This window comes from Amblyomma americanum, chromosome 7 (assembly GCF_052857255.1).
Source record: "Amblyomma americanum isolate KBUSLIRL-KWMA chromosome 7, ASM5285725v1, whole genome shotgun sequence".
Taxonomy (NCBI): domain Eukaryota; kingdom Metazoa; phylum Arthropoda; class Arachnida; order Ixodida; family Ixodidae; genus Amblyomma; species Amblyomma americanum.
Genome location: NC_135503.1, coordinates 78,521,877 through 78,543,542, shown reverse-complemented (window position 1 = coordinate 78,543,542; position 21,666 = coordinate 78,521,877). Strand labels below are relative to the sequence as shown.

The 21,666-nt window shown below is 50.2% G+C and overlaps 1 protein-coding gene across 1 annotated transcript; it reads left to right on the top strand.

Annotated features, from left to right (window-relative positions):
* Window positions 1-15,054: 15,054 nt before the first annotated feature.
* LOC144097835 (3'-5' RNA nuclease TATDN2-like) lies at window positions 15,055-21,176 on the top strand. Its single transcript, XM_077630458.1, has 6 exons — window positions 15,055-15,342; window positions 15,826-15,989; window positions 16,390-16,519; window positions 17,825-18,037; window positions 18,554-18,700; window positions 21,114-21,176. Exons 1-6 carry the CDS (start codon window positions 15,055-15,057, stop codon window positions 21,174-21,176), a joined length of 1,005 nt encoding a protein of 334 aa, XP_077486584.1.
* Window positions 21,177-21,666: the final 490 nt, after the last annotated feature.

Genomic DNA, 21,666 nt, shown 5'->3' with positions numbered 1-21,666 from the left:
TCTGTGGTATAAATAACGTAATGTCGAAGGTTCATGGCCTGCCTGGCAAAATCATCCAGCTGTTTCGCATGTGTCAAGCGTTCCCCAGCCGTTTTTCTTTTCCCAAATACAGCCGCCTCGGTGTGCCCCACACGTAGCCTCATCTCCGGCACTACGCTGCCAGAAGTCGCATATTTCAAACAGAAAAACGTTCTGAACGGGTGCTGTATAAATACAGAGCGATACAATAAGAAAACATGGCGAAGCAGAGCGCATAATGATAATTTCCCGGAAATCATGCTAGATATGGAATTTTCGCTTGCAAACCCGTGACGTCATGACAATTCAGATGTGCTGCATTTTTATGCAAAGAATGAGCTCATGCGCTTGGCGTGGTCAGCGACCAGCTTTTCTTCTATGAAACTGTAATCTTTATTATTTTTTTAAATAAACCACTAATAGCACAACAGTTGCAAGTCCACAACAGTAGCAAGTCGCTTGTGGGATGACGAAATTTGCGTTCAAGGTCGCCGCGAAGAGTAAAGGCGGAACCGCATGGCGCGATTTCAGGCGCGATTGACGCGCGGATGGTGGGACGCGCGCGTCATTTTGACGCGTGCCCAGTATGATCCGTCACGAAATCGCGCCGCCGCGTGCTCCTACTCGGAGGAGAAAAAAACGCTCGCGCGGCGCGTCCGGGGCGCGTCCGCCAATCAGATTTCAAGTAAGTCACGTGGTATTTGGTCACGTGGCATTTTTGGTTTTTGGTTTTGCCACTAGATGGCCCTACTCTCTGCGCATCTCGACCGAACCTCTTCGGCGCATTTTTTTTTCGCTCTGCAGAACCGGCGCGCACGTGAAAAACACGTGCTACTGTTTCGTGCGCGCATCGTGTTCATCGAAAATAGAGAAAGTAGTCTTCAACGAGGCCCTTATCACGGAAGTGGAGAGGCGTCGCGTCCTGTGGGATATACGCGACCGCCTCTTCTGCTATGTAGTAAGCGCCCGACACTCCATTTTCTATGTCGAGTTGTAAACAAGCAGCGGCCTCTTGGCATGCAGAAAGTACATAGTCGCAGTTTCGCACACACTCTTCCTGCTTGAAATTAAGCTTGATAAATATACTTCGGAAAAAAAATGTCGTTGTGTAATTACACTTAGATTATTTCTATTGCAGTGTTGTGTAAGTTTAAGGGCATATTACATATGCGGTAGCAGGGACAATTCATGTCGTTGGGAGTTACGTTGTCTGGCAACCCGGAAAACGCGCCGCGAAGGCGCCGCTCCCCTTTTTACGTGCGGGTGCTCGCGCGTTGACGGCAACGCGGGCGTCCACCGCGCGTCGCGTTTTTCGCTCGCGGAAAACGCGCCATGCGGTTCCGCCTTAACAGGACGATCGCAGCGATTTTGCAAACCACACATCTCACGCTTTTACCCAACTTTGATTTGTTCCGTTCTTAAAGTATAAGCAGTGAAGGTGACATGAAATGAAATATTTCAGCAGTAATATAGTTGACTAACGTCAGGAGTTGGTGACAATGCCGTGAAAAAACAGACGAGCACATCAACACGGAACAAAGTCGTTACTGAAGTGACTATCGCCCTTAAAGGCACTATGCAACGTATAAAAAGTAACTTGTAAATGTTTTCAATGCTTAGAAATGATGCTAAGAAGCATTGACACCAAGTATGAGTCTTCAGAACTGAGCCGGCAATTTATTATGAACTTCTAAAAACCGTGTTTTTCAAAATTCGCGGGCCGATTGGTGTACTCGTAGTGACCGATTTAGGAACTAAAATCGTGGAACAAAGACGTAACTGTACCATGACGTCGCCAGGCCACCACACGCTCTCATTCGCTGGAGCCACGGCAGCCACGACGTCACGGGCACACTTCCGGTAGCCGTGAAAATCGTCTGCTCGTGCCGCCGCACGGCCCTCTCGGGCAAGCGCGAGCCAGGGCATTGCCTTCGCGCATATGGTTTCAATTTTCCTCTGCCGCCTCCTTCTGTCTGGAGTTCCGGAGCCACTCGCACGGCTCGATGCCCATCGCGGCCGTAAGAGCGAGCAGTCGCGTCTCGAGGTACGGGTTTATTACTGCTAACTACACCAGATGACAAGCAAAGAAACCCGACGCGCGCCGCAATCCAGGAAGGCGAAGAGACCGGAGAGATGCCGCCACGCCGCCAACGCTGCTGCTGGCGGGCTAGGAGCGACAACTGGAAGTTGTAAAATAAACGTCAGCGGATAACGAATTCATAGGCGGGGCCCAGTCCCAGAGCTGTTTTCTTTTATTTTTTTACTGATGCCCCTCGTGTACGAGTTGAGGGGGGAGAGGAGGAGCGTAATTTTTAATCGCCTATATCTTCGCTGTTGTTGATGCTAGCTCAAAATTCTTGCACTAGGGTGACGAGTGATCGAATGCCTATCTCTCGTCTGTTTTATGTAATCTCAATTAATTTATTGCATAGTCCCTTTAAAGAAACAAGAATTCGGCGAAGCCGATAGCAAAAAATGTGCTCGGTGGTCATCGAAGAGGAACCTTCGAGATAAGGCGTTAAAAGCAATTAAAACAACTCAGAATAATGTAGAAATAGTTGCGTCTGGCTGCAGTCCTTCCAGATACGCTGATCGCATCTCGCGTAATAAAGTGATATTCCCGCGCGACAACGGATTTTAACTTGAAGAAACAAGCATGTAACAGTTTCGCCGCATTACTTATCTTTCAAAGAAGCAGCGGTCCGATGCTACACAGAAAAGTACGGTCAACAAGAGCAAAGACAAGGCAAAAAAAACACTGGGGGCGCAAAAAGCTTTTCACTGAGGCCGCGTCGTCGAATTGCGCCCACGCTCATACACAGTCACCAGGCTTGTATTCCGTGTGGCGACGGCGGAATACGCACCGGCCTCAAGCTAAGAAAACGCGGTCAGCTTCATCACGGATTAAAGGTATGAGGTGCCGAAGGAGAGGTGTGCCCAGGGTGTGTCAAAAGGTGAGTCACTTATCTGCACTGCCTAGGCGCTAGCAGCACTGCTCTTAACTATACTCGCGGACAGCTTTTTGTGGCTATCCAGTTAAGGCTAGAGGCAGGGAAGGGAAGGCACGAGTTTTTGTCCACAAACTGTGGTGAGTGAGTTGTCCTTTGTTCGGGCTAGGGGTGTGGCGGGGCGAAGGGGAAGATGGTGCAGCCTCACCAAGGCGCGATAAGCCACTCCCCATGACAATGGAGCAAAGCCCTGTCCCTAGCTCCTTTCCTATCAAGCCTTGGCTGTATAGCCACAAAGAGCTGTCCGCGAATATAGGGTCTGTATATCCCACCCTACCATTGTAAATTAATGTTCGCTGAAAAGATGCAAAGGAGCTTAGGGGCCCGAACCGGAAAACATACTTTGCCTGACAGCACATAGAATGGTGCGTCACTGGAACATACACCATTCTCTGACTGCCACCCATTGAGAGGGGTTAATTCTTTTGTGCTTCTGTCTCCCAGCTTTGGCAGCATATAGAGAAGCGTCATGTGGTGGCGTCCAAGAGATATGGGGGCGTTGGCGCATCAAGTTCGGGGTTTAGACCCGAACTTGTTCAGGATAGTGGTATCGCGGAACCGAGGCGTGCAACCACGGCAGTGGCGACAATGGTCGGCGACATGCCCTCCCCCCGCCAATGCGCCTACTCCTGCGTGGTGCTCCTGAAGTCTGACGTTTGTACAACGTCCAGTTTGTCCGACGTAGCTTTTGCCACAGGACAGGGGTATACGGTAAACGACCCCTTTTTTGGATGGGACAAATCTTTCTTCGTTCTTGATACCGCATTCTTCCTTGTGCTTTCCCCGCACCATGTTACATAGGCCGGCAAGTATTTAGGGGGCACAAGTTATGTCTCTGTAGTCGTATGCAACTCAAAAACAGTGAGGATTTTCCCCCTCAAAGGACCACCTTTCAGCATATGGTGGCGGCCCATTCTCATGACCCTGCTGGTGCGACAATGCAGGGAACGGCGACACAGTGGAGAGAGGGGTCTATCCCTGAAATTAGAAGGAAAGAATTATCCCTTTTCATCTACCACACCCTACTGTAGCTCTGCAGATGTTCCTTTCTTCTACTCTTTGAAACAATTCCAACTTGTTTCCATCGTTGCCCACGTGGCCTCCAAGTCCTGAGAACTTGGTTAGCGATCTGGCCTGTCATGTCCGTTCCTTTCTGTGGTGTCTTCCTGCTTTAAAAAAAGATTTCCAGTAATACACCGACAAGCCTGCAAAAACGTTCTCGCATGATTCATAAGACTATCATCTTCAAAGTTGAAAAGCACCCGGAGTCTTACCCCTCCCTCCCTATACTATGAATAGGCCAAGCCTGAGGCATTCTCAACTGACAAGCAGCGGAAGGGATAAAAGGAAAGTGGTTTCACTTCCTGTCCACTGCCGCAGGGAACTTTTTCCTTCTTTCCACGTGGTGGTACCTCGAGCTCCTCTCTCATCACGTGGGCTTCTTGGAGCTTCACTTCTCTACAGCGGCAGTTGGAGTTTCTTCAAGAAGGCAACAGGTCGTCCTGTTCCTTGCTGCTCGCGACCAGGCCAGAGGAAAAGCGAAGACACTCGCGCTAATCGTCAGCGATACGGCATTTCGTCGGACTACTGGGTTCATTTCACGGGTGAGTAAAAGTAAACGCAAAACGTTGTGGTTCTTGCCTTCTATTTTTGAAATCTTGTTATGCGGCCGCCCTTGTGAAACTACCGAGCAAACGCCTTGCTTTCATCGGAGCAATCAAGCGCTAAGCTACAGCTACAGTGCCTTTTATGGTAGTTGTCTATAATGTGTTTCCACCACGACTAGGTGGTCCATCGCTGCAGCCGCTCTGTCAACTTGCGTATTGTCACGGACTAGAAGACGATGTGATGACCCCCATAATGCGCAGGTCCACACGGGACGGAGAGGCAAAGAGACACCGTATGGCTCAGTTTAAACAAACAGGTATATTCAATAATTACACATGATTAAGATTATACATCAGAGGCTGGGGCGTCCGAGCTTACGTGCCGACGACTTCATGGGGGCGATGGAGTGGCTCCGGAGTTGGGCTCGAGCGGTTGCTGGCAGAAGCTGCACGCCGTCGGGGCTTCGGCGCTGAAGGCCCTCTTGGCGAATGATGTCGTCCTGAGCGTGTATGCAGTAGAATTTCAATAGTCGTCCGTTTCTTCGAGGATGGTTCCCAAACCCTTCCTCTAGTGTCGTTCGGCTTGGAAGATGAACAGGAGGCGAGCTTGTAGATGATGACAGCAGAGCATAATTTTACAACAGAACAAACTTTGCACTACTTTACTCATCGACCGGGCAGGTTAGTGCCTAAGTAGCATCACATTTCATGCTAAGCATGGAGCCCCAGCTCAGACTCAACTGCATCCGTTTACATGCGCTTTTAAGCACTTGATTAACAAAGGACTAAGGGCGGTCATTTCCAGTGGCCCGCCCAAAGCATCAATTCTCCAATCCAAAATAACATGCGAGATGGGGACCACCCCTTGGGCTGGGCTTAGCCTCGACCCCAGAGTCTGTTAACAATACAAACTAAATAAACAACAAAAACGCCACCACTCTCTCTCAAGTGAGAGTATACACAGGCTCTCTCTTCGGAGCTAATTCACTAGCGCCTGTCTTTCCACATTCTTGGCGAGTACTGCCTGTCCGCCATGACAGGTGTCCGTCGCGGCCCTTCTGGGAAGCTGTGGGTGCCTTCCCGGCGATAGCCCACGACAAAGGGGGGGAGGGAAAGAATGTCGTCTTCGCGGTTTCGCATAGCGTCGGCTGTGGTACGGCGCGCTCTGGCCCGCTGACAGCTCCCCTGTCCTGGAATGCAACCGGAAATTGGGGAGGACAAAGCCTGTTTCCCCGGGGCGGCGGCGGGACCGGTTTTTCCGGTCGTCACTCAAAGAGCATGGCTGGGCAATTGATGATGCCGCTGTCACGGTTCCCCGTCTACGCCGCGCCGTCGAACGTGGATCCTCGTATCACACACGGAATGTCACACTCGCTCACCCTTCAGAAGAATGTTCTCCGAACATTTGAGTCCACGCAGCTCCCCTTGTCTTTCTGAATCGCCTCGCACAGTGCGTCCGACAAAACACTTTTCGCTGCACTCAACACCACTGCACAACACCATATGCCTCCGCTGTCAATACTGGCGTCTCCAGGGGCAGCACTGATCTTCTTTTACAGATAAACATGAAACTCAGCACCCAAGCCTCTCCTTTCTAGTCCAAACTGGACGAAAATAAATTTACCACAGTTACAAAGGAGCTCCCACTTCTAGCACGATCACGGCACAGACAAAAATATAGATAACGAAGGGAAGTAGGGCAGGTTCTGCATGCGCTCCGCATGCTCTCCTGTGCAGGTGTTACTTAATGACAGAAAGGTTTAACTACCAACTCCGATAACTTAACACATAAGCACATAGCAATGTTATGAGCTGCGGCATTACACAATTCTAACCAGTTCACAACTCCGCTCTGTTTACGCCATTAGTCCGACTTAGCTTTCCGATTTCGCAGCGGATATCGGCCTTCATGAGTCATACTAAATAAGTCTGTGCCCCTTTGCCTGCTTTGGGACTTGCGAGGGCTCGTGGCAGGAGCCTCTCCTGGCGTTATCTGCGCGGCAACCTCGCGCGCTTCTTCTTCTAGCAATGCATGAAGTAAATCCGGTGGCATTCCGGCCGTCACCTCGGGCGCCTGCCGAACAAATGCAGGAGAGGGCGTTTCTTGCGAACTATCTGCGCGCTCCGCTTCACTTCTGTCCCCATCAAAATCCGCGCTTTCCCTTTCCTCATTTCGTGAATACTGAACCGGTGCCGACTTGAGGCGATTTGCGTGTATCCTTATCAAACGCCGGTTCACGTCTCGGACTCTGAAGTTTACCGGAGAAAGCTTCTCGACAACCTCGCACGGTCCTCTCCACTTCGTCTGGAACTTACGAGCTAGCCCAATCTGCCTTTGGCAGTTTTCAATGTACACGCTGTCCCCCACATCAAACGGCGCGTCTCTAGCACTGCGATCGTGCACCTCCTTCCTGCGCTTCGCCGCTTTCTTTAAGGACTCCTTTGCGATGTCCCTCGCCACTTGCAAGCGCGATTCTAGCTCAACCTTATAGTCGTCCAGTGAAGCGTATGGGACACGACGGGGGCCCTCTGGCACTTCACTAGGCTGATCCGGGTCTCGGCCGTAGAGAAGAAAGAATGGCGATTCGCCCGTGCTCTCGTGTGCTGCGGAATTGTAGGCAAACATTGCATACGGGAGCCACAAGTCCCAGTCCCGCTGGTCGCGCGAAACAAAATGCGACAGGAACCCGGCCACGGTTTGGTTCAGTCGCTCCACCGCGCCGTTGCAAGCCGGATGGTACGGTGTTGTCTGCTTCTTAGCGATCTTAAGCAGCTCGCAAACTCTCCTCATTAGCTGCGACACGAAGTTCGTTCCCCGATCTGTCAAGAGTTGCCTCGGGGGTCCATGTCGGAGCACGATCTGTTCGACAAATGCTCTTGCAACCGTGTCTGCCTTCTGATCTGGGAGTGCTACCGCTTCCGCGTATTTTGAAAGGTGGTCGACAAATACTAAAATGTACTTGTTTCCGGAAGTGGTCGTGGGCAATGGGCCCATTATGTCCATACCTGTCCGCTCGAAGGGAGCCGAAACCTCAGGGAACGGCTGAATTGGAGCTGGTCTTCGTCCCTTGGGTGTTTTTCTTTCGAGACAGGAATGACACTTCGCACAGTAGTCTCTAACATCCTGTCGCATGCCACTCCAAAAGTACAAACGCTCCACACGCCTGCGTGTCTTCGCTACGCCCAAATGACCGGCGCATGGCGCATCGTGAAACGCGCGAAGAACCCTTTCTGTCCACGACCGAGGTATGACGACTCTCTCCCAAGCGGTTTTCTCTGGTCTCCCTTTCCTGGTTGGCCTCGTGCGCCGACACAGGGTGCCGTCTTTGTCAATGAAATAACCTAGCTGTTCGGGATGAGACGGTGCGCCCTCTAAGCTTTCGATTATTCGCTTCAGGTCAGGATCTTTGCGCTGCTCTGTGCGTAATTCGGCGGGGTCGACTACGGGGACAAACTCTTCTATAGCTGCCACGACAGCTGTGCGGCTGAGTGCATCAGCGTTCAGATGTGTCTTTCCTGACTTGTGCTCAACTTCAAAGCAGTATTCCTGCAGGTGTAGATTCCATCTAGCGAGTCGCGAGCTAGGGTCCCTGACACTCATCACCCATTTCAGAGGATGGCAGTCTGTGACTAGCTTGAATTTGCGGCCGTAAAGGTAGCATCTGAAGTGCTTTACTGCCCAGACAACGGCGAGGCACTCCCTTTCCGTAGCTCCGTACTTTTGCTCTGTGGGGCTCAACTGTCGGCTAGCAAAAGCAACGGGATGTTCTTTGCCCTCGATAACCTGAGATAGCACGGCACCAACTGCGAACTTTGACGCATCTGTGGCCATAACGAAGGGCAAACTAAAATCCGGGTGGCGTAACAGCGGTGCACTCATTAGCTTCCTTTTCAGGGCCCCAAAAGCATTCTCCGCGTTTTCGTCCCAACGAAAGGCGACATTTTTGGCTGTTAAGGCGGTGAGCGGCTTAGCGAGCTTGGCGAACTCCTCTATATGCCTTCGGTAGTAACCGATCAGGCCGAGAAACTGCCGGACCTGGCGGACGCTAGTCGGGGATGGAAAATCCGAGACACACCTTAGTTTCTCAGGGTCCGGTCGCACGCCGTCAGCTGAAACAACGTGCCCGAGGTATTTCACCTCGTTTTTGAGGAATTGGCACTTAGAGGGCTTCAGTTTGAGACCCGCTGCTCTTAGTCGCACCAAAACCTGCTCAATATCGCGCAAATGGTTATCAAAACTGCCACTGTATATGATAATGTCATCCATATACACGAAGCACAGCCTCCCCAGAAGACCTGCCAGGATAACATCAGCGGTTCTCTGCCAGACAGCAGGGCTGTTGGCCAGACCCATCGGCATTCTTTTCCATTCATAGTGCCCTGAGGGCGTGTTGAATGCCGTTTTCTCGGCACCTGCCGGATCCATTGCTATCTGCCAGAATCCCGCCGCCATGTCCACTACCGTGAAGTACCTGGCAGAGCCCAGCTGAGAAAGCGTCTCCTGTATATTGGGGATGGGGTATGGATCGATGCGAGTTACGGCATTTAGTTTGCGGTAGTCCACTACCAATCGATACGAGCCATCTGGCTTTTCCACCAATAGTGCTGGTGCTCCCCAGGGTGACTTTGAGTGTTCGACAATGCCGCGATCAATCAGGTCCTGCACCTGCCGCTCCATCTCCTCACGTTGGGAGTAAGGAATCCTGTACGCACGCTGGTAAACGGGCGATGAAGTGCCGGTTTCTATCCTGTGCTTTATAACGCCACAGCAGCCCAAATCCAGGTTGGACGCGGCGAATACCTCCGAGTAGTCGTTCAGCAAACCAGCCAGAGCCTCCCTCTCCCTGGATTTTACGTGAGAAAGATCGAACGACACCTTTGGAGCAGCCGAAGGACTAGCATGCTCTACAGTTGCGAGTACCGTATCGGTGGGCTCACGTTGCTCTATCGCAGAGGTGAAGAAAGCCAATGTTTTGTTCTTGGGAAGGCTCAGTGGCTGCTGGCTACAGTTAACCACCCGTAGGGGCACTCTGTGGGCGTCATTAACTGTCACGAGGCACGCGGCTGCCTTCAGGCCATTGCTGAGAGAGTCGACCGGCTCAAGCACTCCCACGGCGCCGCTCTCTACATCTGAAGGCACAAACGCGTACAAAATGTGCTCCGACCAAGGAAGGACGACCGCCTCCTCGACCAGCCGGACGGCAACCCGCGAATATACCTTCTCCAATGATCCCACTGTTTGATGGGTGTCAATATCGGTAATGCGAATCTCAGCCCCTCTCCTGTTCAAAAACAGAACTTTTGAGCCGCCCGCATTAACCTCTTCCTCAGAGAATGAGACTACTACCTTCCCTTTTCTCAAAAAATCCTGCCCTAATATACCTGACACTCCGTTTGGCAGAGACACCGTGTCCGGGCATACGTAGCAGGGGTGCTCCAATGCAATTCCGCCGAGAGAGAAGTGTAACCGGTAGAGTCCACTTATGCCATGAGGATCTCCCGTTATGCCTACAAATTTGGTTGCCATACCACCAGACGCTTCCAACACCTCGCGGTCCCCCTTCCTTCGAAGCGTGTTAAAACTGCTCTCCTTAAGCAATGTCACCTTTGACCCCGTATCTATCAACAATTCCATGCAGCAACCATTTAACTTGCAACGCACAACAGGGCATGCCTCGTCGGCCACACAAACTACCACCACCTCATCATCTACTGCTCCCTCCCCACGCTCCTCAGGCTGGGGAGGACTAACTAGTTTTTTGACTCGGTATCTGGAGCCCCGCTGTAGGCTTGCTTAGGGCGTGTCTCGCCTGCTTCTCTTTGTGGCTCCCCACGGCGCACGTTTTGGCAGAACCTGGCGATGTGTCCGCGACCCTGGCAAGCGAAGCATACGATTTCTTCAAAATCTCGCATACCGCGCCTGTAGCTTTGTGGCGGTCTCCGGTTTCCAGCGAATGGGCGCTGTTGAGCGCGCGCTTCAACCTGGCATTCTACCTGCTGAGATAGCAGCTGTTCTAAGCGATCTAACCGCTCTGTCAAGAGAGCAACCTCAGGGTTGAGCACCGCTCTCTCTATGACGCGTACTCTCGCTGCGGCTGTCGTTAACGCCTCATTTTGTTCCTCATCCAATGCGGCCTCCACGGCTTGGTCGAAATTGCTCGGCTTGCGCGAGAGCACGAACCGGCGCACGGGGTCTTGCAGACCAGCCACGAACAAAGCGGTCATTTCCTCTTTAAGTATATCCTCCGCGTATTTCTTCTTAAGCTGGTCTCCTTCCTCCTCCCTGCTTAACGTATCGCGCGCTAATCGCTGAAGCCGCGACGCAAACGTTCGCACGTCCTCCCCTACCATCTGTCCGGCGTCACGGAACCTTTGTACTCGCACGTGACGTGGTTCAGTGTCAAAATGCTCAAACGCGAGCTTCTTAAATTCCGCAAATGATTTTGTGGATTTTACTTTTTCGTCTCGCCATGCAAAATCATGAGCAGCTCCTGCCATCTTACACCTCGCCATTCCCAGCATTTGAGCATCGGACCATCCCCCCATTTTCCCAATCTCTTCTAGCATGGAAAAGAAATCGCAGATTGGAACCCCTGTCTTATCTCCCGTAAACGTCGGAATGACGCTTCCTAATGCCAGCATGCTTTCTCCGAGCGACGGCTGTGGAGTGGGAGCTCCCTCAGATAGTCATTTTTTTTTTAAGCCCTCCAGTGCCTCAAGCCTCTCAAATGGGGGTAAAAGTCCCACAATCAGTCCCGTGATTCCCTTTTGATTACAATTTTGAAGTCATGAATGTCACAGCATTCAGAGGACATTTGCTTTTGAGACCCCACTTCTGACACCAGTGTGATGACCCCCATAATGCGCAGGTCCACACGGGACGGAGAGGCAAAGAGACACCGTATGGCTCAGTTTAAACAAACAGGTATATTCAATAATTACACATGATTAAGATTATACATCAGAGGCTGGGGCGTCCGAGCTTACGTGCCGACGACTTCATGGGGGCGATGGAGTGGCTCCGGAGTTGGGCTCGAGCGGTTGCTGGCAGAAGCTGCACGCCGTCGGGGCTTCGGCGCTGAAGGCCCTCTTGGCGAATGATGTCGTCCTGAGCATGTATGCAGTAGAATTTCAATAGTCGTCCGTTTCTTCGAGGATGGTTCCCAAACCCTTCCTCTAGTGTCGTTCGGCTTGGAAGATGAACAGGAGGCGAGCTTGTAGATGATGACAGCAGAGCATAATTTTACAACAGAACAAACTTTGCACTACTTTACTCATCGACCGGGCAGGTTAGTGCCTAAGTAGCATCACATTTCATGCTAAGCATGGAGCCCCAGCTCAGACTCAACTGCATCCGTTTACATGCGCTTTTAAGCACTTGATTAACAAAGGACTAAGGGCGGTCATTTCCAGTGGCCCGCCCAAAGCATCAATTCTCCAATCCAAAATAACATGCGAGATGGGGACCACCCCTTGGGCTGGGCTTAGCCTCGACCCCAGAGTCTGTTAACAATACAAACTAAATAAACAACAAAAACGCCACCACTCTCTCTCAAGTGAGAGTATACACAGGCTCTCTCTTCGGAGCTAATTCACTAGCGCCTGTCTTTCCACATTCTTGGCGAGTACTGCCTGTCCGCCATGACAGGTGTCCGTCGCGGCCCTTCTGGGAAGCTGTGGGTGCCTTCCCGGCGATAGCCCACGACAAAGGGGGGGGAGGGAAAGAATGTCGTCTTCGCGGTTTCGCATAGCGTCGGCTGTGGTACGGCGCGCTCTGGCCCGCTGACAGCTCCCCTGTCCTGGAATGCAACCGGAAATTGGGGAGGACAAAGCCTGTTTCCCCGGGGCGGCGGCGGGACCGGTTTTTCCGGTCGTCACTCAAAGAGCATGGCTGGGCAATTGATGATGCCGCTGTCACGGTTCCCCGTCTACGCCGCGCCGTCGAACGTGGATCCTCGTATCACACACGGAATGTCACAACGACTAAGTGGGCAGTGGCGCGGCACAGTATGAGAGGCGCTATCAAGCTAGTTTTATCGTACCGTCGGCTTACTGTCAGCATTAAGTCATCGCGCCCTCTGCGTCTGTATAGAGAAGATCCTGAAACATGTCTTGTAAAAACTGCGCAGGTTCCCGATCATGGCCGAAGAGCAGCCACTCGCTCAAACCTGCAGCGACGACTACTTTTCCGACAACGATTCGCAATGCTCCGACGACTGCACGGACTTGCTTAGGCGTTGTGCTTCTCAAGAGGAACTTCCACTTCCTGACCTCCCTGCCTTGCCTGATGGTCAACCATGGTCCTCACCTGAGTGGGGAAACCTTCTCTCCAGACAACTTGGAGCTTCCACAGAGCAATCGACAGACGTCGAGTCGCCCGGCGGCAAGAAACTGTCCTCCTCTTTCGGGGAACACCCATGCGAGACGCTACCCGGTTACCGGATTCACTTGCTCCGAAGCGCACTCGTTTGGCGCGGTCCAAGCACGTACAGGACCCACTGTTTGCAGGCAGACAAGGTACGTAGCTTTCTCTTTCGAAACTACCATTTTACCGCGAACGTCCGGACAACCTAATGTCGGACTCTTTCAAGCCACTATTCTCATTACGTACTGCATTCCTCAAAAATAACTCCAGTTCTCTGGCACATTCGTTTCATTGTCTACGCATTCTTTCTAAAGTTGATTGAAGCATGTTGCGGTGGATCTATTACATCCCCTGAGGAAACTGTCTAGTTTGAGGTTATTGAAATTTACACGAAGTACAATTGTCTTGGTGAAGATAGCTAAAGGTGACACACGCGGTCACGCGACTAGGCCCCATACACACTACATTCGTACAACCACAGTTTGGACATAATAGAAGTATAATAAGACTGCAAATAAATTTTCTGTGGGACTAGCTCTGTTCGGCCGGAATATACGTAGCGGAAGCACGGAGAATCTGGAACAGAAGAGTGCACTCACAAGATGTGCCTTTATTGGTGGGTAAAGATTGAGCTGTCGTGGCGGATTGGTAGCGTCTCCGCCTCAAACGCCAAAAGCCCTGGTTCCCGGGACAGGTTCTTTTTATTATTATTCAGTGAGTGTGCAGGGTGTTTCAGTGGCTCCCATAGGTGCCGCCACCGAAGACGTTGGTTTGCGGTTAAGCGCATCCTCTGTTAATGCGCGTTTAGGCTCCGGCGTTATCTGGCGGGGCCAGATCGGCGCCGTCGGGCGAAAATCGCCGACAGAAACGCTCCATGTATTCCGGGCGTCACTCGCGCGCGTGGCACGGCGACGTCACGTCGGCCAAAAGCGGGGCCCTCTATACTCCAACTGCGTTTGACCGCCAGCGCGTTCGGCGGCTTCGGCGCAATCTGGGTGCACTGGCGGAGACTTGGAGCGCACGTCTTTATTTCGCGCCGAATGCGCCAGCCGGCCCGGCTAGACCGGTTTGGCTCCGCGGCGAGACGCAGGTTGTGTAGTCATGTGTCTCCTCGGAGCACCGCCATGGCAAAATCGCAAGTTCACGGTCAGTAAAGCTTTCGCTTTAAAATAGACAGTATTACAGGAAGACTCCGAGATTTCACAGACTACAATAAACATAGGTATATAGACGTCAGCGTTGATACAAAACAATTCAATTAAAACGTGAGAAGTGACCACGAATGACCTCATTTGACAGAGCGACTAGAGAGATATCCCCGAAAGAGTGGATCTCCGAAACAACAATAGCAAATATATGAACACTGCCTGCAAATATGGCCTTGTTTAAACATGAGTCAAGAAGAAAATATAATATAAGGTGCAAAATAAACTGTTCGCTGATGATTGTGCGATATCTAAGAAATTAACGGCCATAACGCCCATGTTGTTCTTTATGATTCCCTTAACACGCAAGCCGAATGGTGCTCCAAGTGGCAAATGTTTATTATCCTAACTAAATCAGTGTCAATAATTAGAAAAAACAGCCATCTCACTTCACTTATACCGTTAATAACATGCCTCTTTCGAAGGTGGATCAACATAAATACTTAGGCATAACGTTTGCATCAAACCTCAGAGGAGAAACACACATTACTTATGTTACAACTGCTGCACTGCGAAAGCTATTTTATCTGAAAAGATGCCGAAAGCTAGGTCTGCTCAGTAAGAAAGCTTCCAGATAGACATGAGGGAGCCTCACTGCAGCGAAAGCTCCCTTACTGAGGTAAAGAAGCTTTCAGGGTTTGAGAGCTGGTCTCTGCTGCACCCAAAGACAGGGCCTTTGATATCATGTAAAAACTATCGGTAGCAGTGGAATTCTTTCTGTAATGTATTTTTCTCACTTATAGGACGCTGAAGCTGACGCCCGCGCTCTGCAAATTGCCTGCACACTGCACGAGGAACCAGCAGATATCGTATTCCAGCGCAGACGCGTCTCACGGCAGCCGAGGTCGTCAATGGAGGCAGCTAAAACAAAGGAGGAAGCTGAGCCCCCTACTGCCGTGTCTCCAGAGCCTACGCGTACAGCGTCGCCGCCAGTCATGCTTTGTACGACTAAGCTCTGGCCGTACTCGCTCTCATCAAGAGTGGGCCTGGTGGACACCCACTGTCACCTGGACTTCATCTTCCGCAAAGTGGGCCATCGGGGAACCTATGCCAGATTCCGAAACGAGCATCGGGATACCTTCCCCGATTGTTACGAAGGCTGCGTGGCAAATTTTTGCGATCCGCAGACATTCAAACAAGTAAGCCTTTTTTTATGAAACACAATCTGATCGCGTGTCTATTGTCTCCTACAGGAGCGTACGTGGTGGAATTATTTGCACTAAGCTCTAACGACTTCGCAGTACTAAAGCCGTGCCACAGTCAGTACCTTACATCATCTCATTTTATTCTCGCACCTACATATGCATTTATTCCACGCATGGCAGTAATTGCATTACTGGAATCCCATTATAGTTCTTTTGCTCCTTCTCTTAAATTGCAGTGCAAATTTGGTGAACTTGCAGCAGAAATTTTGCAGAATTTACCTTCGAATTTGTGTCCTTTTTTTAATCAATAAAAATTTTCTTGCATAGTCAGGAGTAGAGCGTGATTGCTCCATGTCCCTAACATGTATATCCACAAACCCATATACCATTATTTCCTCCTGCCTTTCCTGCTACCTTGTATCTTATTATACCCTATGTCTGGATTAATTTGGCACTGGCGCTTACGTCTCGCCGCAGCGCCACATGTGGGATGCAATCCTGACCGAGGATGGAGTGTGGGGAGCTTTCGGCTGTCATCCGCACATGGCTCGCGAGTACAGCGAAGAGATCGACGAAGACCTCATCAGGGCCCTGGAACATCCAAAAGTCGTCGCCTTGGGTGAAATAGGATTGGACTACTCGCGCAGATGAGTGCGCATACAAATTCAAGACGGTTTCAAGGTGCTTCTAGGCCGCTGTTCATTCGTAGGCTGTCAAAGATCAATAATGTCGCAGTCGTCGTTCAAAAAAACACAATATAATTCAGCTTCTATGTCTAGTGCTACGTAAATAAAGACAACCGCGTTTCACAATTTAATCAAGCTAGTCTGCATGCTTCTCTATTGGTTTCCTAACAGTTTTTTTATGCTTATCGGTTTCACGAGCGCCGTATAACCGTGATTGCAACCAGCCCACCGTATATAACGCGAGAATCTCTTCGGCCTTATGAAGGTAATAACACCTGTCCTGAATAGTTCGCGCAGCGTGAAGCCGCCTTAAGCGCTGTAGGGGTTACTAAAGTGTGTTACCTCGCTTTTGCAGAAATAAATGCGACCACGGCCAGCAGAAGCGAGTGTTCCGGCGGCAGGTGCAGATTGCCCTGAATGGACGGCTGCCCCTCATTATCCACTCTCGAGACTCCACGTCCGACACAATCAGCATCCTCAAAGAGGTACGCTCACCACTTGGCTAAGGCGCATGTCCATTACTTTCCAGACCTAGGTTATTCCGACCACGTGTATAACTTTCGTAAGCTATGGAATAATTAGGAGCCCCGTAAAGTTCTATTCAGTGTGAGTCTCATGTTTACAAGCGCTGCTTTTGACTAAGTTTAACTTTCGCACATCTCTCCCACTTGCGCACTGCGGATGGATCGAATGTCTTCTTCGTATAGCTTCCCTCCAACAGAACTCCCCCGGTTACTCTTGCGGGTATGTGAGCTGATTCCCCAAGCATTTCGCCTCAAAGCAGCCAAGCACCAGGTCAGGGCAAATGTCGTGCACATTTCATCACCGGCGGGTAACCAGCAGCACTGCAAATCAAACTCCGCACCTCCCGCTTCCGAGGCGAATGCGTTGTGTGGTCTGCCTAAAAGTACGGGCTGTTTCACATAAGGTACTACGCAGTTTTTAAATACGCTATTTTATTCTCGGCACGGCATTCTCAGCGGTGGAGCGCATCGGAATACGGCTAAGACGCGCTATGTAGTACGTTGGCTTACTTATATTTAGTAGCTAACGTTTTAGCTATTACCGTTAGTCTCCTTACTTACTAAGAAGCTTAGCGCACCGTAATATCCATATCAGTTTTTAGAATATCGAAAACGGAGCTGCATGCCCTTGGCTCTCCGCTCCGACAAATTTTGGCCATTTCGACGAGCTGCGTGCTCTGGAGAGGTTGCTTTGCCTGAAAGCTTCTCGAAAGGGCGTGCATTTTGACGCGATGGAGGCAGAATTTGTTGGGCCACAGCGCCGAAGATAACCACGTTTTCGAAATTCTATAAACTGATGTGCAAATTCCTCACGGCGTGCTACAAGCCTCTCGGTAAATAAAGAAACACACAGTAATAGCAAGAATCCTCAATGGCTTTTGATTGACTGTGGCAATAGCTTTAAAGTTCTCGATGTTACGAAAACATCGCGACGAACGAGGATGAAAGTACGTAGAACACAGAGGACAGGACCAGCGCCTTTGTGTTCTAGTTTTGTCCTCGTTTCTCGTGCCGTATTCATTACATCTTCAGGCATGAACCAACTAGCTCAGGCACGAGTTTTTCTCGCTGTTACTTAACCAGCTCAGTTAGCCTGTCCTCTGATATATCCCCTACATTGTTGGCAATGCTAAGCCGGTAAAAGTCTTGTTCTAACTGAACAACCCTATTTTTAAAAATTGCACAATATCTGCGGTCAAACATCCGGCATGTGATCACTGCTCGTCCTCTGTAATGATGAGTAACTCTTGGCTTCCCTTTCCGCAGATGGTGCCTTCAGACTACCCCATTCACCGCCACTGCTATACCGCCGACTGGCCGGAGGCACAGCGTTGGCTCATGGAGTTCCCTAACCTCTGCCTTGGGCTCACTCCCCTCGTGAGCTTCCCCAATGCCGGTGGGCTCGTCGAGGTTGCCAGGAAGATCCCTCTGGACCGACTGCTCATAGAGACGGATTCCCCATACTTCCTCCCGAAATCGGTACGCACTGATATTTGCGAACTTTTTCATAGCCGCGTAACTATCTTTAATAAAATTTTATTTATTGGCTACAGTAACTACCCCTCCCCCCCACACCGCCACACATCCACACTAATGACGTCAGTGGATTTTGCGCGGCTATGTATGGCACCATTACTTCTATGAACAGCCACCTTTGCAAATAGCGCTGTGCACAGAGGGACGGGGAAAACGCGATGTTCACTTTAGCGCCCTCCTTTGTTAAAAGCAACTATTTGCTTCAGTCGCGGGATTGATCTTTGAGAATGCCTTGGAAAATTTGCTAATGCCATGGACCTTGGGTAGGGCTACGTCTTCGCAGAGTTCAACGGGTGTAGATGTGTAAGAGGTTATTTGCAGATAGTTATTATTAGCCAATAATTATACCTAATCCTTTCAGTGTCATGCACGCAGTAGCCAACTGAACGCCCTGGTTCTCGCATGATTGAAATAGCCACTTTCATGAGTGTTTGTTTCTTTTTGTTCGCTTTTTTTTAGGAATCAAGGCATCTGAAAACATCGCACCCAGGAATGGCGATTCATGTGGCGACTTGGCTCGCATCGTTGCGGAATATCGAAGTTGAAGACGTAATGACAGCCGTCCGCGAGAACACACGGCGAATCTACAACATAGGAAGTCGGACAGTGCGAAAACATTGTGCCTGAGAAAAAAAGTATTGTCTGTGCAAAAAAATAAAAGAAATGTCCTTGATTGCTTTTTATGTTGCCACTGGAGCTCAACTTCAAGGGGCCGTTCAGTGATGTGACCCTATAGGCTTACCACTGTTGTCAAGTTTCTGGGTAAACTAAAATTTGTCAACAGCAGGAGGAGGAGGAGGAAAGGTGGCGAGGTTAACCGGATGAATAACCGGTTTGCTACACGGCACGGAGGGAAAGGGGTGAGGGGATAAATTATGAATGAGAAAAGAGATAACCAGGAAACTGAAGTTACTATGCAAAGTAGCAGCGTTCGGCAAAGTCACAGCCTATCGCGCAGGCCAGAAGTCCTCAAGAAGCGGAGCTGTGCCTTGGAGGCTTTCACCGCCGACAATCGCCGCGGCCATTTGCCGAGAAGGAAGGAAAACGTTTATTGAGCTCTAGAGAGTAGGTGAGGAATTTGACGTAGTCGGATGGTGCCTGCCATCTTCTTAGCAATGGTCGTCTGCCCCTAGTCCAGGGCTCCTCTGGTTGCCGCTGCCAGCTGTGTTCGCCGGATCAGCCCAAGTTGGACGTCCTGACGGTAGCTGGAGAGCATCCTTCCCATTGCTCCGTCAGTGGGCGTGGGCGTCAGTGGGCGTGGATCTAGACGCTCCAGTGCACGGCAGAGCCTTTCGGCATTGTAGGCAGGGCATTCACAAGAATGTGGGCTATAGTCTCGTCCGACCCGCAGATGGCACATGCAGGGCTATCGGGCAATGCTTTGTGAAACCTACACCAAGGCACAGGCGACAGAGAAAAGTTGGTTCACATCGTGGTAGGCTGAATGGAAGGTGAGGCTTCAGATTTGGCCCAAGGCAATAATAAAACTAACAAAGAAAACGTGCGCGTTGCCAGGAAAACGACTCGAAGGCGCATATGGATTCGCTCCACGGGGTATTTACAGTAGATTCTTCAAACGATACGAGAAGGCAGGAAAAGCTGTTCCCGGCCGCAGCATTTGCTATGTAATATAATAAGCATCCAAGCTCGAAAGTGGATGTTTGGGATAGTTGGTAAGGTATTATATGGAGGGGGCTTAGCGCGAGACAAAAAAAAAGAACGTGAGAGGGCTCCAGGACGAACAGTACTTTGAGGTGAGCAGAAGTTCTTCTTTAACAAAGAGGCAGGGTAACGCTTCCGGTCAGTTACTATCCAAGCAAGAAAACGCGCGGGCAATCACGTATATAGTTGTACCACGGTGCCAAAAAAAAAAAAACTTCCTTGCGGAACACGTTTTCCCACAGCTTTGGGAATAGGCCCATCACTGAATATTGATTCAGGTGTGTTGTTGATGGATTCAAATGGATGATTTAGAAATAGTTGGTGATTGTGCTGGATTCGTGAGTCCATTAGGGTGGATTAATGGGTAAGGTTAGTACACTCCAATCTGATAATGCAATGGAAAGTATACTCGAACATTCTCATGCTCAGATTTTCTAATCTGGCAGTGCTGATGACGTCACAGTCACCTCAACCAACCAGGGGATTTTCTTAATGAGAAGCTGGATTTTTTTTTCGACGGCAGCTTAAGGTCATAGCCTAAAATTTAGACGCGACGCTTTGTTCCTTCTTACACGACCTTGTTTCTTCATCTCCGGTGTGCGACCTTATATCGATTTGTTCTCTGCGCGAGACGCGTTCGTGGCGCTCTGGGACGTTCATGGTAGTGCACAGAACTTTCTGCAATATTCGTGATCGCTGTCAATGTTTTAGAAGTCTCGAAGTTCACTCGCATATCTCGGACCGACGAGCATTGTGATTCACCGGCGTCCGCGGCTGCTATCTCCGCCGAAGATTTCATATCTGCTTGCGCGAGCAGGATCACACGACAAAAGATCTGAATTCTTGGCCAGCTTAATTAGCCCACACAAGAACTACTGCTGCGCCAAAAGCTGCTGGTTTCTCTCAGCAGGTTGTGTTACGGCGCTGCGATCGACAAGAAAAACTATAGCATGTCGATGCGGCTATATGAAAATACATATCGTCTAGACACCACACCGTGCTGGACAAATGATCTCAGCGAGAGCTTTCTCTTGAATTTTCCCTCTTAACTCGCAATGCGAACTATTTTTAGCATTATCATGATGATGCATTTCAAAGCTGGCCTGATGTTACGGTTCATCTATTCCCTCCTCTCAGAAAACTTCCTTGTGGACCAATAAAAATTCATTTGTTACTATCAACAGGAACCATTACGACAGCCTTGACTTTGTTTTTATCAACGCACCCCGAGCCCCTCTACATAATGGTTACATTTTATGGCGGATGTTTCTCAACATGAGTAATTCAGTAATTTTACTACTGGCAGTTACCCTGTCATCCCCTTTCAGTCTCTGCATGCGCTATTTTTCCTTCACAGGATTATGATGCAGATGCTAGTGCCCTTCTGGTCGCCTGCTGTCAGCACGAAGAGCCGGCATAAGTCGCATTCCAGCGCAGACAAGTCATGCGATCGTCCAGCTTTTCTGCAGAGGTGCCATGCGACCTCCGCTGCAGGGAGGCGGCAGCCGTGTCCACAGAGGCTGCCCAGAAAACAACCACAAAAGAGACGTCAAAGCCAATCAAACAGTGGCCTTACAAGTTGTCGTCACAAGTCGGCCTCGTGGGTCCTACGCTGAGTTCCGAACCAAACACTGCGAAACTTTTCCGGACTGCTACGATGGCTGCGTGGCGAACTTTTGCGACCCGTCGACATTTAAGCCAGTACAGTTTCAGAATAAATCTCGATCTGAATGCTCGCCTTTCAACAGGGGCGTACTATTTTTTTTCGTCCACCTTCAGAAGCTTACAGACAACTATCGTTGTTAATAACGCTCAATGTTTTCCATGCGCTACGTGTTTGTTTAATGCGATTCTTTAAGTAAAGCTCTAATGTTTCAACGGTATGAAAGCTGTGGTGGAGTTTTTTACTT

What these genes read in the sequence shown, in the direction of transcription:
- LOC144097835 (XM_077630458.1), top strand. Translation starts at nt 15,055, where the DNA reads ATGGAGGCAGCTAAAACAAAGGAGGAAGCTGAGCCCCCTACTGCCGTG. An exon ending in ATCCGCAGACATTCAAACAA is followed by an intron (nt 15,343 to 15,825) that starts GTAAGCCTTTTT and finishes GTCTCGCCGCAG; the next exon opens with CGCCACATGTGGGATGCAAT. An exon ending in GAAATAGGATTGGACTACTC is followed by an intron (nt 15,990 to 16,389) that starts GCGCAGATGAGT and finishes TCGCTTTTGCAG; the next exon opens with AAATAAATGCGACCACGGCC.